The sequence below is a fragment of the Corvus kubaryi genome, unplaced genomic scaffold (genome assembly GCF_017639235.1).
Source record: "Corvus kubaryi isolate FWS band 111438036 unplaced genomic scaffold, C.kubaryi_AGA036_p1.0 37264, whole genome shotgun sequence".
NCBI classification, from domain to species: Eukaryota; Metazoa; Chordata; class Aves; order Passeriformes; family Corvidae; genus Corvus; species Corvus kubaryi.
In genome coordinates this window covers 3,028,588-3,045,928 of record NW_024581079.1, presented here as the reverse complement: position 1 = coordinate 3,045,928, position 17,341 = coordinate 3,028,588, and the positions used below count along the sequence as shown (strand labels likewise).

Below are 17,341 nucleotides of genomic sequence, written 5' to 3'. Positions count from 1 at the left end.
GCTGCTAAATCTGTTTTTAAAGAAGACTGTCAGGAGGTTAAATAGCACCAAATCCTTGATGAGAACTTCATCCCCCTTTCATTTGTTGACTCAGAATAATGAGCTGGGGCAGTGAGGATGGTGAGGAGCAGCCTGTGCCTGGTACTGCCATGGCCACGTGTCTGCTGCTCGCTCTGCTGTGAACCTCCCTGTGTATGTGTATGAATTGTCTGCAGTTTGATCAATTTATTCCCCTTCATCACTCGAAGTGGCTGGTTTATGGCAAGGAGGTGGAGCTGTGGTGAGGGAGCTGTGGGATGGGACTGGGCAGTGAGCCTGGAGCCAAGTGGAAACTAAAACAGAGCAAAACCTGAGTGGGAGAACAGTGATTTGGAAAAATGACCATGACAAGTGTTGGGTTTTTTCCCCCCGCTGGCTGTTTTGGAGACTGAAGCGAGTTCCCTGCTCTGTGGCAAGCTGGCAGCCCCGCGGCACCGTCTGCCCAGGGCGTGCCTGCTCTTCTCTTTGCATCCATCTGGGACAGATTTTCTCTTCAGACCTTCAGAATCCCCCCAGCCGTGAAAAACAGAGAGAGTGAAGCCCAGAGTGGTGATTAAATGGGTAAGCGTGGACCTGTCGGGAAGCTGCAGGCAGTGAGCAGCCAGGCACGTGGGAGCCTGAACCAGCTGCTTCTGTGCCCTGCTCGAGGCTTAAACCCCTTGTTTAGGGCCATGATGTCACCTAAACAGTTGGTGTTGAAGCTCCTTTGCATCCAGAGGCACTTAATTTTTCCAAGCAAGACTTTCTGGAGGAAAACTGCTTCTGGGTGAACATCAACTGCATTTTGCTTCCAGTGAAGCACACGGGGCTTGCTCTGGTGAGCAGTTCAGTCTGTGAGCACCTTGCTCCATCAGCCAGGGATTTGCTCCCCTGGGGCAAGGGGTGGGATTTTTGGGAGAGGTGAACAGGGATGCATCCAATCCTGTTGCCTCTAATATGGCTTGGACAGCTCCCTAACCTGCAAGCACCTTTGAAATCCTGCCCTGCTCCGATTCATTTCTCATCCATGAGAAGAAAAGCAGAAAAAATCCCCCGAGAAAGGTAAAACCACATTGAATTTTACTTCCCTCCATGAATAAACCATGGCAGGCCAGCTCTGACTTTAATTTACATGTGTCCCAAGGCGGATCTAAGCCCATTCCTCTCGAGGTGGAGGGCTGGTTTAATTAAGTGTCTGCGTCAGGCAGAGCTGGGGCCGCATTCCTCTGTGCAGCGGGAGGGACGGAGCCCGTGCCTGCAGGATGCCAGCCTGGATGCTGGGAAGCTCATGTTTATCTCATGAGTTTATCTCATGAGTTTATCTCATGAGTTTCTGCCTATGCAGTGCTGAAAGAAGGGAACACAACGGGGCGGGTGCTGTTTGTAATTCAGATGGTCCCGAGGCGGGAGCATCTCTGGGTGATCCAAAATTCGTGCGTTCAGCTACAAGACGGTGTAGTTTGCACCAAAATGAGGTTTTGGGACAAGGATCTGGGGACAAGGCTCTGCTGGGATGTCCTGTCCCCTTGTGCTGTGGTTTCTGGCATGGCTTGGGGTCCTGACCTGAGCTCCCTCCTTGGGAGCAGGAGGATACTTTAGGGCTGGAATGCTTGGACTTCCCTGTTCCTCCATCTGGGTTGCGCTCCTCTCCCTACGCTGAGGACTGGATGCTGGGATCTGGTGGCTGATGGGGTGTTTTAGGGCTGAGTCTCCTTTCTTGGCATGGTCAGGAAGGCAGGATGCGTGTGCTGGGTACCCTCCCAGCCCTCCTGGGTTGGCATTGCTCCCGGTACAGAAAGCTCTCCGGATTGATTTGTGGCTGCCTGGTGGAGGGCAGCGTGGCAGAGCACCCCATGGTACTGCTGGCTGCCTGCTGGGCTCGCCGTGGCCGTGCCAGGCTGGGGCATTCCTGGAGAAACACTTGGCTTAAGATAAAAGGGAATCAGATCATTAAAAAGTAGGAATGGGGACAAAATCCTCACAAAACAACCTGCCAGGTCCTCCCCAAGAGAGAGGCAGGAGGGAAGGGATGACAGGAGAGCACCATGTAGAGCTGCAATTAAACCTCCGGCACCATGCGCCTGCTCCCTGCTTGGATGTGTGCAGGGAGGATGAGGAGGGAGATGAAAGCAGGGTGGGAAGGCAGCGCCCTTGTCACCCTTTGAAGGTGGGAGATGACAACCCCCCCCTGTGGGTGACAGCCTGCCCAATTCTGCTGCTTTTCCCCCCAGCCTGCAGCCTGGGTCATCATCATATCAAAGGCATTGAAGCCCAAATGCATGGATGGGCTGGCAGCCCGGGGTCTGTGTGTGTCCCCGGGGAACACGGTGTCACCAATGCCCCTGGCACTGCCCCAGAGGGCAAGCGGGAGCCCTGGGAAGCCTGGCCCTGTAGTCACAGCATCCTCTCAATGGCACTTCTCCATAGCACGCAATTTCGTGTGGGTGTTTATTTGCCTGGGTGGTGTCTCTCAGCTGAAAGTGTCTGGGAGGGTGTCCTAGCCGGCATTTGACCGCTCAGGGTGACAGCAGGATGGCAAGGAGAGCATTTTAAAACACCCTTCTCTGGAGCTAACTAGTTTGAAGGCTGAAAAACTGGTGGGTTTTTTTCTTATTTCATTTTTTAATGTATTTAAAGATAGATTCTGTGTCGATGGTGTCTACAAAATGCACAAGGTGTTTCTGGCAGGCATCTTCTCTCTTTTTTGGGGGGGTTTCACCAAAAAATTGTGAACCTTGTGCAGAAGGTGTTGGGCTGAGGAGCCAGTATTTTTTCTTAAGGATAAACTATTATTCACAGAAAGGGGAGCCTTGAATCTTTTTCCAGCAGGCTGCAAAAGCAGTGAGCCACAGTTCCTCCTTCTCTCCTGACCTGTGCTGTCCTCAAACCCTGCTGCCCATCTCCCAGAGGGTGCTGCTAGGTGCTTCCACATGTCTTTTTGGAGCAAGGCTGGATCATCCAGGCTCTTTAGTGCCTTTGCACCTGACAGTGCTCTCCACACCTCCAGCTTGCTTGGGGGCATCATCTCATGCAGCACTGCTGCTTCTAACGCAGCTTTTCATCACCTGCTGTGCCAGAGTGCCACAGGTGTGCTTGAAGACGCTGGGATTGCCCTGGAAAGGCGCTGGACCCAAAAGGGAATCCAAAACAGGCGTGAATTTGGGGATACCTGGAAGATGGGGTTAGCTGTGCCACAGCAGGGACAGAGGGGCACGGGAAGGATGAGGCACTGCCAGCTTGATTTGCTGGGTTCCAGCGAGGGTTGGGGCAGGTCAAGGCTCTGAATCTTCAATTCCTTGGAGAAGCTCCTATTTTAAAGTCTGCGAAGGAAAAATGCCACTCTGCTTCCCCAGGGAGCTTTAGAGCAAGTTAATGTAGGGGCAATGTCTCCTTCCTTTCTTCCTTTCTTCTTTTTTTCCCTTTTGACTTAAGCTTCCCTGAGAGAGTAATTAAAAAGTGCAAGTTCCAGGTGCTAACTGAGAGGATTTAGTTTGAGTATGAAACACTTGGATGCCCCCACGCTTGAATATCCCCATGCTTGCACCCTTCCCACAGAGGCTATGACGGTGGCTTGCCTCAGGCAGGAGCAGGGATGGATGAGCCGAGAGATCCTGCTTATCTCTGGCTCTTTCTAGGACTCCTGGCACCTGGAATGCAATGATGCAGGGTACAGGAGAGTGTTAAGCAGTAAAAAGCCCTCGCAGTGCTGCTGTGTGCCACGAGTGCTTCCACAGTCCATCCTGCTGCTGGGCACTGCCCAGGCTCCCCAGGGAATGGGCATGGCCCCGAGGCTGCCAGAGCTCCAGGAGCTTTTGGACAATGCAGGGTGGGCTTGTTGGGGTGCAGGATTGATGAGCCCTGGGGGTTGCTTCCAACTCAGGAGATTTGGTGGTTCTGTGATTCCGTGGTTTTGGCATTCTCAGATTCTGTGGTCCTGTGATTATGTGATCCCGTGGTTCTGTGATTCTCAGATTATGTAATTCCATGTTTCTGTGGTTCTGTGATTCCATGATTCTGTGGTTCTGGGAGCTGCAGAGGGAGGTGGCAGTGGGGCCACAGCTTTGTGGTGCCTTCACTGGGCGTTTGCCTTGCGTGAGTCGTGACACATCCTTCCTCTGAGCCTTTGGGGTGAGTAGGAGAGGATCAGCTCTGGCTGGCAGCCCCCAGTAGTATCCAGCCCTGTGGCCACATCCTTCAATCACCCCTCGGACACAAGGGCAACTTGTAGCTATTTTTCCCCCAAACTTCCACTGATGATGTCTCCCTGCAAGAAGCCTGAGTTTCACCAGCCCCTCAGTGATGTTCCCTCCCCCCCCCAGATATGTCAGCCCCGGAAAAGGGGTCCTGCTGGCAAACTCACACCTGGGATGTGCAGCATTCCCGGTGTGCAGGCAGGATGATGGATCTGTGGGCAGCTTTGGATTGTGGGGGGGTTAAGTGCTGAGCATCCTCCCTGCCGAGCAGCACGGAGGAGTTCTGTGCCCCAGCATTTACAAACACGCCCCTGGTGCCTAAATGTGAGGAAGTGGATAGTTAAGCACATCATTAATCTTATTCAGCCCCCATAATCAACAATCAATTAATTCTCCTCCGGGCTGAAGGTTGTGCTGCAGCCTGGGCACTGGCAGAAAGAGCCCCTTCCCACAGGGAAAGCTGAGGCAGAGCCTCATCCTGCACTTGTCTGACACACTATCATGGATGCAGGCCTTGCCAGCTCTGGGAAGCTCTTGGAGCAGCCCTTAAATTAGGGCAAATGTTGCACTGGCCATTAGTGGGGTGACTTATTGCTCCCTCCATCTGAGCCTTGCCCTCGGACTGTGGGTTTGCCGTGTGAAGGATTATGGATCCCACCGTGGCACTGCAGGGCCCTGGGGGTTTGTGCTGTGCTTTCGGTATGAGGCTCATGGTTCAGCTCCCCCAGAAAGAGGGGACGCACAGGCAGCAGCCAGAGGGGAGTGCTGCACCCACGGCAGCTTTGGGAGAGAGGAGAAAGCATCCACCTCCCCGAAACTGTGGGAGGCTTTAGGCGAGCACAGTGTAATTACAGGAGAGAAAAGCTAATTGGTAATAATAGCAATTAAGAGCCACGTGCCTGCAGATTATAGGAATTTGTGGAAAAGCAAAGTGATAACGGAAACCTGCGGACACTGGGTTGCAGGGTGCCATGTTCAGGTGTTTTGACAAAGCATCACTTGGATTAATTGTAATTAAACATTAACAAACCTCTTCAACCAACCCACCGACATGCCCTCAAGCTTAAAACTGAGGCGTGTTCATTGCACTGCAATCCTCTCATCGTCCTCCTTCCATCCTCTTCCCTTAAAACACAGGTGGCTGTTCCCTGGTACCACTGTTCCCTGGTTCCCTTCCTGCCCCTCCAAAGAGCCTGGCACATTTCAGGTGTGTTCTGACACATCCTCCAGCTCCAGAGCCCACAGGTTTTTTTGCACATCTCATGGATGCTCACCCTGCCAGTGGGAGCACGAGGCTGCTGGGACATGATGGGGAGGCGATGGTGGGAAGGGAGAGGTGAGGAGCTGGAGATACACTCGAAGCCTTGGTGTCCAGTTGTGGTGTTGTTGGTTCCTGCCTCGTGTGTCTGTGTAGCTCTGTGCCTCCTTGTGCTGGTTTGGGAATAGGGCTGTGTATGTGTGTGGGGGGGAAGGGTCTGCGTCCTGAAGGTCCCCCTCAAATGCTGTGGACTGCGTGGTGACCCCGTGTGTCTCACTGCCCACCCCATGAGGTGGTGGGTTATGGGCTTCCTTAAGATGCCACATGCATGGGATGGCTGTGGTGGGATGTGGAGGACTTGGCAGTCCTCCTGTGGTGGGGAAGAGGAAGGGCAGTGGGAGATGGTGGCTGGTTCCTCTGGAATGCCACGTCCTCACCCAGCTGGCAGGGCCATTGCAAAGAGACAGTTCATTGCAGCCAGCTGTGTGCCTCAGGCTGTGGGGCGGCAAAAGAGCTCCTGAATAATAAAATTGTAAAATATTGTTTTGATTTATTCTTTTCTATCATCTATTAATATCTGGAAAGGCTGTGTGAGCAGGAGGCCTTCATGAGTTTTGAATGACAGGTTAAAGGGCTCCAATAAAGATTAGATGGTCCACTATCTCCCAAGGAAATTGCATCAAAGTGGTTACTCCTGCTTGCTCCTATTAATTTCCTCTTCATGGCTGCTAGGAGATGCCTCATATCCTGATGCAGCAGACAGGGGCTAAGAGGCACTTTCCATTATCTCAATCATCGCTGTGTTTATGAGACACGTCGCGTGATTCTCTGCAGAGCTGTGCCTTGGGGGGGATGGCATCCCAGGGCCAGAGCTGGGAGCCAAATCGGGCTGGGACCACCCTGGTGTGAGGCCAGGAACAGTCTCTCCTGGGCTGCATGGAGGTCTGATCCCTCGGGTACGTGTGCCAAAATACAGATATTCCCTTCTGCAGCCTTTGGTTCCGTCGGATTTTGTTGGATGTCAGGGATGGATGAGCATCCATTCATCAGTGCCCATTGGTGAGGATGGGTGGGGTGGGGCGGAGATGAGGGACCCATCCCTGTCACTCCATCCTCGCCCTCTCTCCGCAGAGCAGCGAGATGGTTGATTAATGAAACCTCCCCTGTGGCTGATTAAACCCTCACTGTAACTGGAGCATCTCCTCTGTTATGGATTAGTTGCCATTTCCTGCTTGAGTGAACTTGGAGTCTGGGCAGCTCCAGCCGCAGGCTGCGGGGGATTAACGGGATGGACCCATAGCACACTCTCATGGGCATCACACCGACTTTTTAATTAAATATTTAAATTTTGCATGGAAAAAGAGCTGTGGAACCTGAGCCAGGCTGTTGGGGTGGTGGACAGGCACCGTTCAGATCTGCAGAAGAGGAACACTGTCCTGCCCCTGCTTGTCCATGTCCCCATGGGTGCTGCTGGGGATGGGGGTCCCACAGCCCCCTGCCATCCCCCTGCCTGGGTACGAGCAGTAGGGAGTGAAGCAGCTGCTGCAGCCCCCTTGCTCTGCCTGACTAAAGATCGTTGCTGTGTGGTTGCAGTGTTTGTCTAGTGGCTTCAGGAGTAATCCATGGCCAATGTGGAAAATTCTGGCCATCCTAGATTCATGAGAAGGTACTACCCCATTTAGCACTAATACAAGTGTGAAGCTTTTCTGTGTCTCCTCTCCCTCACCCTCTTCTTTTCCTTCTCCTCACCCTGTTCTTTTTCTTCTCCTCACCTTCTCCTCACCCTGTTCTTTTCCTTCTCCTAACCCTGTTCTTTTTCTCCTCCTCACCCTGTTCTTTTCCTTCTCCTCACCTTCTCCTCACCCTGTTCTTTTCCTTTTCCTTTTCCTTTTCCTTTTCCTTTTCCTTTTCCTTTTCCTTTTCCTTTCCCTTTCCCTTTCCCTTTCCCTTTCCCTTTTCCTTTTCCTTTTCCTTTTCCCTCTCCCTCTCCCTCTCCCTCTCCCTCTCCCTCTCCCTCTCCCTCTCCCTCTCCCTCTCCCTCTCCCTCTCCCTCTCCTCTCCTCTCCTCTCCTCTCCTCTCCTCTCCTCTCCTCTCCTCCTTCCTGCCCCATTCCAATGACAGGACCTGCTTTCCCTGCATCCCAGAATGGCTCAGAACCCACCTGCTCTGCTCTCTCTTGCAGCCTGCCCCGTGGGGACGTTCAAGGCCAGCCAGGGCGCGGGGCTGTGCGTGCCGTGCCCCCCCAACAGCCGCTCCACCGCCGAGGCCTCGCCGGTCTGCGCCTGCCGCAATGGCTACTACCGGGCGGACTTCGACCCGCCGGCCGCCGCCTGCACCAGTGAGTACGGGGTCAGGGCTGGGCGGCTGCAGGGCCTCGCTGCCCTCGCCCCTGGGGCAGCAGTGGGGATAAAGTCTCAATCCATGCAGAGTTTGTTTTATTTTCTCCCCCCGTCCCACGGTGGATGGGAGCGAGAGCGCAGCTGGGTGGGCAAGGCGGAGGGGTGGGGTGGCCCCGCATCCCACCTTGCTGGCAGCCTCTGGAATTTATCCATCAGCCCGGCAGCGGCGGTGATGGCAGGGAGATAGTCCCCAGGATAGATTAGGATTTAAAGTTATCTGCTCTGGCTGTCTTGTTCATAGTCTTGCAGATGGAGTATTTTTTAATAGGGGGAAGGCTGCATTAAGCATTGGTATTCAGCGATACGTCGCTGCTCGGCTGCCTGCCCGAGCTGCCTGCCATGGCAGTGATGCCTTTTCCTGGTCTTAAAATCAAGAGTCAAACACGGTTAGAAGGGGAAAAGGGATTTTACCTTGGTATTTATTTTAAGGATCCTTAGGTGCACACATCCAGGTCATACGCACTGAAATGCACCCCGCCAAATGCCCACCCCAAAAGATCGGGTATAACATTATAGGTGTTACTAATTAGCAGATCTATCAAAGATTCCCCAAGGAGAGGCTCAAGCGAGTCCCCCTCCCCAAGGAACCTTCCCCTGGATGGTTCTATCTTGGTTTACAGAATGTGTTCTGGAGAGGACCTTGGGCTCTGGGGCACACTGATCCCTGGCTACGAAGCTTCTGAAATGTTGAGTCTCTCAGCTTGACAAACAAGTCCAAGAATGGAGGGAAAAAGCACTGAGAGTACAGAAGTTGTAAAAAGGTATAACAGGGGTATAAAAGAAAAGGCAAAAATCTTCATGGCATCAGCAGCAGTGTCCTCAAGCCTGGCTTTTGGTGGGAAAAGAGCCCAGGAGACAGGAAAGAGCTGCTGTGCTCTTCAGCCTGCTGGGAACTCAGGCCTCAACTCCCCTCCAGATACACTCCAGGCCCTTGAAGCAGCCCATCATGGAGCATTAGCACGTGGATGCTCTGGACCCTGCATGCTGGGAAGTGCCCAAAGCACACATTGGAAACAAGGAAAGGATTTGTGTGTTTTGCTGGATCACCTGAGCTCTCAGACAGGTTGCAAAACTACAGATAATCTACAGATTTTTATTATGTGTTGTTACATAACTGATTTACAGCAGTGCTGAGCTACAGGAATACTGGGAAAAAAGTCTCTTTGCTGATTTTTATTTCTTCTTGTCAGTGCTTGCTTTTGCAGTGCTCCAATTTGAGGTGCCAGCTGTTCACCCACAAAGGTTCTCTGTGCCAGAGGAGTACATAACATTGTGGAGCTGCAGGCAGTGCCCTGGACTGGAACCCTTCCAAGGGTGATCCCTGCAGTTCCTGGGCCCCTGCAGAGGAGGGAAGGGGCTGCAATTAAAGTGGGAGGAATTTGGGAAGGCAGCAGTTTGCCACTGGGACAGGGAAGAAATACAGGGTTTTTTTCCTTTTTCTTGAAAAGATATTATCTGCTTGAGGTATGGAGGGAGGATTTGGATTAAAGCTCCTTAATCCAGACAGGTTGCAGATTTTTGAGAGTAACTCACTAATATTGATCCCGTTGAGCCTTTGTGAGTCCTGCAGTCTTGTTCCCCTGGGGAATCAAGGTCCTTCTCCCTGCTCCTGCCCCTGCTGTGGGCCCTACAACCCTCCTGTAACTCTCTTTGACACCTCCACCGCGGGGGAGCCTGGCAGTGCTGCGGTGCCTCAGGTCCAGGACAGCCCTTTCCAGTGAGGATGCTGCACTGGTGACTGCTCCACAACAGACACTTCTACTCCTAAAGAGGAAAAGGGTTAAAGGCAATGGAATTCTATTATCTTTATTTTTTTAAGGCTGTCATTTCTCCGGGCATTTGAACAAAATCTTTCATCCGCATTATCCACGGCAGCAGCTCAGGGAGGCTCCCAGAGTGTCTCCATGCAGAATGACCTCTCCATCCCACCAGGCACGTCACCATGGTGCTGATGAATCTGTCCCTGTCCAGCCCATCCCCGGCCACTAACAGGGCTGATTTATCCACAGCCCTAACGATGTTCCCTGGCACACACACACACACACACACACACACACACGTGGAGGGCTCCCCTGGGATAGGTTTCCCCAAGACAGAGCGTGCTTCTCTCTCTTAACCCTTCCTTGCAGGTCAAGTCCTCCATCATTTTTATTGCTCCCTGTATCATGGCAAAGTCCTTTTTCTTTCTTGGAAGTGCAGCCCCCAGCCCAGCCAGCATCAGGAATTCCTTGCTTTCCTTATTTAATATAACCCAGCAGTTGAATTTTGTGGTTTTGGCTGCGGAGCCGTCCTGGCTGACCCCAGATCCTTCCCCAGATCAGTGCAGACGTGTGTTTGTGCCTCAGTGATGCTCTCCTGGGTTCCTCCTGAACAGACTGCAGCCCCAATCCAGCAGCGCTTGCAATCGGAGCCGCGCTCAATTCCCATCCTCCGAAGCATTTGCCATGGCTCCTGGCTGGTTTGATCAATGCAGTTTTCGTCTCTTGTCCAACATGGGAGCTGCTTGCAAACCGTGGAGTGGTGCCGGCTCTCCTCCATGCTGGGAAACTCCCAGGTTTCCAACTTGATAACCTTCCAACCCTTAATAACCACTTTCCATTTTTGACTCTCTCTTCTCCTGCTACTCCTCTGGTTCTCCATGGTGCTGGCTAAGTGACTTTTCTCTTGCTGGGATAATCTGCTCGAGGTGCTTCTCCACGTGAGCACTTCAGTTATCTCAGCATCTCCCGATGGGATTGAAATGGGTCCATCTTCATGGCTGGATCTGTGTGCGTTCCACATGGAGGTTTTTTTGGAGACTTCAGTGGTTTTGTGGCATGGGAGTCCTCATCTCCATCTGGGAAGCTTGTTTGCAGTGCAGGTGGTTGGTGTTGCCAGTTTGGAAAGTCTGACCCTGAATTAAGCGAAGCTGTGGACACCAAATCCCTCCCTGAGGGAGGAGGTGATGGATAGTGCCGATCCCTGGGGTGTCCTTAGCCTCCAGAGGAGGGCAGGGAGCTGTCTCAATGCCTCTCCTTTCCCACAGGTGTCCCGTCCGGCCCCCGCAACGTCATCTCCATCGTCAACGAGACGTCCATCATCCTGGAGTGGCACCCGCCGCGGGAGACGGGCGGCCGGGACGACGTCACCTACAACATCGTGTGCAAGAAGTGCCGCTCGGACCGGCGCGCCTGCTCCCGCTGCGACGACAACGTGGACTTCGTCCCCCGCCAGCTGGGGCTCACCGACACCCGCGTCTTCATCAGCAACCTGTGGGCACACACCCCCTACACCTTCGAGATCCAGGCCGTCAACGGCGTGTCCAACAAGAGCCCCTTCCCACAGCAGCACGTCTCCGTCAACATCACCACCAACCAGGCCGGTGAGTCCCGCCGTGACGCCACGCAGGCTGGCTGCGCCCTGCCTGCTGCAGGCTCCGTGTGGAGTCAAGGTCTGTGTCCCAAAGGAAAGGCTCCCGGGGTGTGAGGGTGTGTGATGGCTGTGGTGCCCCCAGCCCTGAGTGGGGAGAAAGGCCAGGAGAAGAGGGGGGAAGAGGAATGGTTGCCTGTGCCCTGGGCAGGGTGAGGGTTGGCTTGTGGGAGGGATATCTGATACCTGCTTTTATCCCGCTCTAGATTGCTTGGGGGTGAAATGGCATCACCACTTTGCCCCTTTTCCCAGTTGGGAGAAGGGAGATGGGGTGAATCCAGCCTTGGAATGCAGTCTGACTGTGTCACAGCACAGAGGGAGCAGCATGCTGGGGCTGAGTCCAGGCTCTGTCTCCTCTGGCACATCCCTCTGCCATCATTTTCCTCTTGTCTCCTTTTCCAGGCTCCCCTGCTCCCTTTCCTCTCCCCAGTCAGGCATCAGGAGCTGAATGAGCAGCTCTGGGTCAAACAGGGATGCTTGTGGGGTGGGTGTGCAGATGGCAAGGGGGAAACTGGTCCTGGGCTGCACTGAGGATCAGAGGGAAACCCGTGTGCTCTGGGTTTAAAAAGGGGATGGGAACTCCTGCTTTGTGCCAGGCCAGGCAGCCTTTGCCATCCTGCTCCCTCTGGATAGCACAATGGAGAAACCTGGTGTAAATATTTCAGTGTAAATATTTCAGTGTAAACCAGTGTAAACATTTCAGTCTCCTGGCTCCAGGGAATACAAATCTACACTTGTGCCTGGCTGGCATCACTGTCTGCTGAACCATGTGCAGCCAAACCTGCCTCTTGTTTCCAGGCCTTTTTTTTCCTGGGGTGGATTTTTGGGGTGTTTCTTAGCTCTTCTCCCACCACGGGGAGCTGGGAACAGCCAGGTCACCCTCATCTGTCTGTCTGTACCCCAGGGGTCCCTGCTTGTCTTGCAAAGGCTGATTACAAACATGGAAATGCTGGGCTGTGGAGTAACCTGATGGAAATGCACCAGGGATATCCAGGGCATTGGTGCTCTCCCTCTAAAATCTCTTTGGCTTTGCAGTGGGGTTTTCCAACCATTTTCCCAGCCCCATCCAAGCTAATGGGAATTAATAAAGCAGCAGTCAAGCTGAGTGCTTAATTTCAGCCCACGATCATCTTCCTGGAGCAGATGTGGAGAGATTAAAAAAAAAAAAAAAATAGGATTAAGTATTCTGGGTAAACAAAGGCAATGCTGAACTATCCACATCTCCCACTGGAACCACGAGAAACGGGGCTCCTGCCACCCCCAGATTCCCTCCATGGCATGATCCCGTGCCCCAGGCTGGTTGTGCCGGGTTCAGGTATTCCCTGGGTTCACACAGGGAAGGCATTTTCCCTTCTCAGCACTGCCTGTACTGTGGGCATGGTGAGGAGGAGGAGGAGGGCAGAGATGGCTGGATTGGGAGCTGACTCTGTGGACAGGTCATGCCAGTGTCCTTTTGGGTGTGGACAGACTTGGATACCTTTCTTTTGCTAGGAGTAAGTGCAGGATTAGGGCTGTGTTGGCTGGCTCTGCCCCTTGTAAGTACAGCTTGGAGGGCACAAAGCATTTGGAAAAGGGTCTCCTGACTGGTTTAGTGGCTCAGTGTCCCTGATGGTGGAAGGACAGTGTTGCTGTTCTCCTGGGAGAAGCAGATTTGGGTGCTGAGGATGAGCATCCCCTGAGAGCCCCTAAGAGCAGTCCCAGCAGCTTCTCTGGAGCCAAAGCTGGGCTGGCGTGTCCCTGCCCTGATTTGCTGTCATTGTCCTCAGAGTGGGCAAATTTTTGCTCCCACAGCCCATTCCTGAGAGCACCTGGGGTGGCAGTTGTGGCACAGCTCCCTGGGTGCTGAGTGCTGGCTCCCCAGAGAGGCTGTTACAGCAAAAGATGTCACACGGAGCTGGAGCCTGTCACCAAACCTTGGTCTACCCCACTGGGGAGAGCTTTGCTGTGTCTCTCCCACCACAGGAGATATCCTTGGAGCAAGCAGTCCCAGGGAGAAGCCACGCCAAGGATTTCCAAGACCCTAATTAAAGGGAGTAGTTGGATTAAACAGCAGAATTCCCTCACTGCCTCGCTGCTCTGCTTCCATGTAGAGCTGCTGAGACGCCGGTCTTCCCACTGCTAACGAGCAAGCTGGTCCCATGGGGAAGCCAGCCACAGGCACGGGAGATTCAGGATGCCGTGGGGATTTTCCCCCTTCTCAGGGCCAGTTTTCCCACCCCTCTCCATTAATTTTCCCTCACTCCCCGCTTCCTCGGCAGCCCCCTCCACCGTGCCCATCATGCACCAGGTGAGTGCCACGATGAGGAGCATCACGCTGTCCTGGCCCCAGCCCGAGCAGCCCAACGGGATCATCCTGGACTACGAGATCCGCTACTATGAGAAGCTGAGCCGCATCTGCACGCCCGATGTCGGCAGCACCGTGGGCTCCAGGCCGGCCCCGGTGAGCCCAGGGGAGCCCTGTCATGGGGGCTGGGCTGGGGCACGGGGGCACGGGGAACATCAATAGGCTCTGAGACAGGCTCTGCTGGGAATGGCCAGGTGGGACAGGCACCAGGTCACCCGAGCTGCCTCCAGAAGGTGGGAGTGAGTTGTGACTGCAGCTGCTAAATCACAGAATGAGAATCACAGAGCAGCTTGAGTTGGAAAGGACCTTAAGGCTCATCTAGTTCCACCCCCCTGCCGTGGGACACCTCTCAGTGGATCAGGTTGCTCAGAGCCCTGTCCAACCTGAGCCATTCCTTCCCCGTGGCAGCATTTGTCCAGCACATCAGTGCCCGTGGCTGCCTTGGCGCTGGTATTTGCTAGGACCTGAATCATGGGGATGGCATAAGGAGGAGGGGAGGGAGCTGGAGAGGATCAGGGAAGGTTATGGGGGTTGTCCCTGCCCCGGGTCACTGCCTCTCACTGCTCCTGTCCCTGGCAGCTGTCCTGCCCTGCAGGGGACACGCTCCCAACCCCTGCGATGAACCGTGCCCGGCCCAAGCTGTTCCATCCCTCCTGTGTCTCGCCAGCTCTAATGAATTCCTCTAAGTGTGAATAATTAGATGATCTCACCAGCGGCCTCTCACCAGCAGAGCACTGGGGAACGTGGTAACAAATGAGAGCGGAGACGCATGAGGTTTCCACCAAGGTCTAGGCCAAGGACCTGTGCCAGCAGAGCAGGGCTGCAGGGGCTGGGGATCTCGGCAGAGAGTTGCCCTTGAACCTGCTTGAGCAGGGTCTCACAGGGCACATTATAGTGTTTTGTGGAATCACAGAATGGTTTAGGTTGGATCTTTGGTTAAAGATCATCCAGTTCCAACCCCCGTGCTGTGGGCAGGGACACGAGGTTTCCGTAACTGTGGGATGTTTTTGAAATGCACAAGGACATCAATCATTTGAAGATGAGGAATTTGTTGTTCATAAATTATTTTTGCTCTGGATGATCTTGTTGTTTCCCTCTGCTACCCCATGCTCCCTGCTCTGGTGGGACCAGGGGGCCACCTGGGAGGCACCTGGGAGGTGCCTTGTGGGTCCTGTTTCATAAAATCATGGAATGGCCTGGGGACCTTAAAGCTCATCTTGTTCCACCCCCTGCCATGGGCAGGGACCCCTTCCACTATCCCAGGCTGCTCCAAGCCCTGTCCAACCTGGCCTGGAACATTTCCAGGGATCCAGGGGCAGCCACAGCTTCTCTAGGCACCCTGTGCCAGGGCCTCCCCACCCTCCCAGGGAAGAATTTCTTCCCAATATCCCATCTAAACGTACTTTCTGTCAGTGGGAAGCCATTCCCTGTGTCCTGTCCCTCCAGGCCCTTATAAATAGTCCATCCCTATCTTTCTTGTAGCTCCCTTCAACTACTGGAAGGCCACAATTAGATCACCCCAGCCCTTCTCCAGGCTGAACAATCCCAATTCTCCCAGCCTTTCCTGTGGGATCCTCTGTGTCAGAGACTCTCCTGAAGCAGAACCAGAGCCTCTCCTTTCCCCCCCCCCCAGCAGCCGAACCCCTCAACACAGACAGGCGGGCTGCAGTCCCGCTGTCCCCCCGCTGTCCCCGCCCCACTGACCGTGACTCTCTCGGGGTGCCCGCAGGACCACAACGAGTACAACTCGTCCATGGCTCGCAGCCAGACGAACACGGCGCGGCTGGAGGGGCTGCGGCCCGGCATGGTGTACGTGGTGCAGGTGCGCGCCCGCACCGTGGCCGGCTACGGCAAGTACAGCGGCAAGATGTGCTTCCAGACCCTCACCGACGGTGAGTGCGCCGGGCAGGGGGGATAAAGGGGCCTGGCTGCCGAGCCTCTGTGCCGGGAGCCGGCGGATTTGCGGCGGTGTCTCGTTATCCGCCAGCGGCAGGAGCGAGCCGCTCTCCGGCTCCCAGCTCCGGGAGCTCCCCCGCTGTTTATTTCTGGCTCTGCTGCCTTCAGCTGTGGGGACACGGAACCCCCTGGCACGGTGTGATGGGGTGGGAGGAGGGCTGCAGAGCTTTGGAGGAAGGAGTCTGGGCTGCTTCCCTGCGATGCTTGGGGTCCATCTGAGCCGCTGGGGCAAAGCTGGGGCGGTCAGACCCATGTGAAAGCTCGTTTCCCATGCCAAAAGGGTGTGTTGGGCCAGCTCATGACCTTCGTGGCTTCTTCTGGCCCTTCCCTGCACCCACAAACACTGGCTTCCTTTGGAAACTACTAAATCAGGGGAGGGTTTGTCATTAATCCCAGCTTCAGGACTAATCCAGAAGTTGGGGAGTGAAGCAGGTCCTCCTGGCCCTGGGGCAGCTGAGAGCCCGTTCCCTGTTGCTGCTGGCGTGGCTCCTTCTCTGCTTAGGTGGCATCCATGGCTCCCAGCCTCACTGCCTGTCTTTCCTAAAGCTTTTCTTCTTTCCTAAAGCTTTTCTTCTTCCCCAAAATGGGTCACCCCATGCTTGCATTCATGTTGAGTGCCAGCTGGGGTGGGAAGAGGAAAACCATGCCGGGAGACCAAAGGGAAGGAAATGGTAATAAACCCCCCTCCAATGCCTCAAATATTCAGGATTAGAGAAGCGAGGAGAAAAATCCTGCCTCAAATAAGCAATTAATTGAAATTTAATAAGAATGGATTGTGTAGGTTATTAAATAATAATTGATTGTTAGATGAGAATTTCTCAGGATTTGAGCAGCATGCAGGAGATAAATCTAGTTGCCAGTAATTAACTGCAGAGTAGAAAATACAGATAAAAGGGTGCTAAATGCTTTCTTTTGGATGAGTTTCATTTTAACCCTTGCATGTGGCTGCTGGCACAGCCTGGCAGACCTCTCTGGGGCAGCTGGAGGGAGGGGTATTTCTGGAATGCTACAGAAGCCCCAGGAGTGTGGGATCTGCTGGATACTGCCTGTTGAGAGTACCTACACCACTGAAGGGGCAGGGAAAAATGGGGGGGACACATGGAGGGTGCCAGTAATTTTTTTGGGCTTCCCCCAGGCATATCCAGTCCTCCCAGTGCCACCTTGGCTTTCTTCCCAGCCTGCTGCTGCTGAAGGATGCAGGGGGTGGCTGAGGGGACAGAGGAGGTTCCGAGGGATGCAGGGGGTTGGAGGGATGCTTAGTGGGGAAGGGATGCTGTGGGTGCCGTGGCTCTGTGAAAGGACTTGTCTCACATTGAGATATTAAAACCTATAAGCAGACCTGCAGCCAGGGTTCCCGGGTTCTCCTGAGCCTCACTCCCAAAGCTCACCATTGTGCAGGGGACTCTCTGATGTCTGGTCTGGGTGAAGCCTTGGCACAGCATTCTCTGGCTGGCTTGGTTATTAGTGGTGTTTTCTTCCTTTCCTACAACTTGTGGGAATTCTGTGTCTGTGAGACCCCATGTTAAAATTGGTCGAAGTGGCCAACAGGTTGAAATCACAGAGTCTCAAAAAGGTTTGGGTTGGAAGGGACCCCAAATCTCATTTCCTTCCAACCGCCTGCCATGTGCTGAGACACCTTCCGGTAGATCAGGTTGCTCAATAAATGAATTTATTGAGGAAAGGGAAATGCCAGAGCCATGGGCAAAACCCCCTTGTGAACCTCATCTCTTTGGGAAATTGGGTCCGTGCACATTGGTCTGCCAT

At 54.0% G+C, this 17,341-nt stretch overlaps 1 protein-coding gene across 1 annotated transcript in view; it reads left to right on the top strand.

Annotated features, from left to right (window-relative positions):
- Positions 1–17,341, top strand: part of EPHB1 (EPH receptor B1) — an 80,284-nt gene that overhangs the window by 41,937 nt on the left and 21,006 nt on the right. The window contains exons 4-7 of the mRNA XM_042024691.1: positions 7,653–7,808; positions 10,895–11,230; positions 13,536–13,717; positions 15,351–15,513. Coding sequence (XP_041880625.1) covers positions 7,653–7,808; positions 10,895–11,230; positions 13,536–13,717; positions 15,351–15,513 — 837 coding nt within the window. The remainder of the gene's footprint in view (positions 1–7,652; positions 7,809–10,894; positions 11,231–13,535; positions 13,718–15,350; positions 15,514–17,341) is intronic.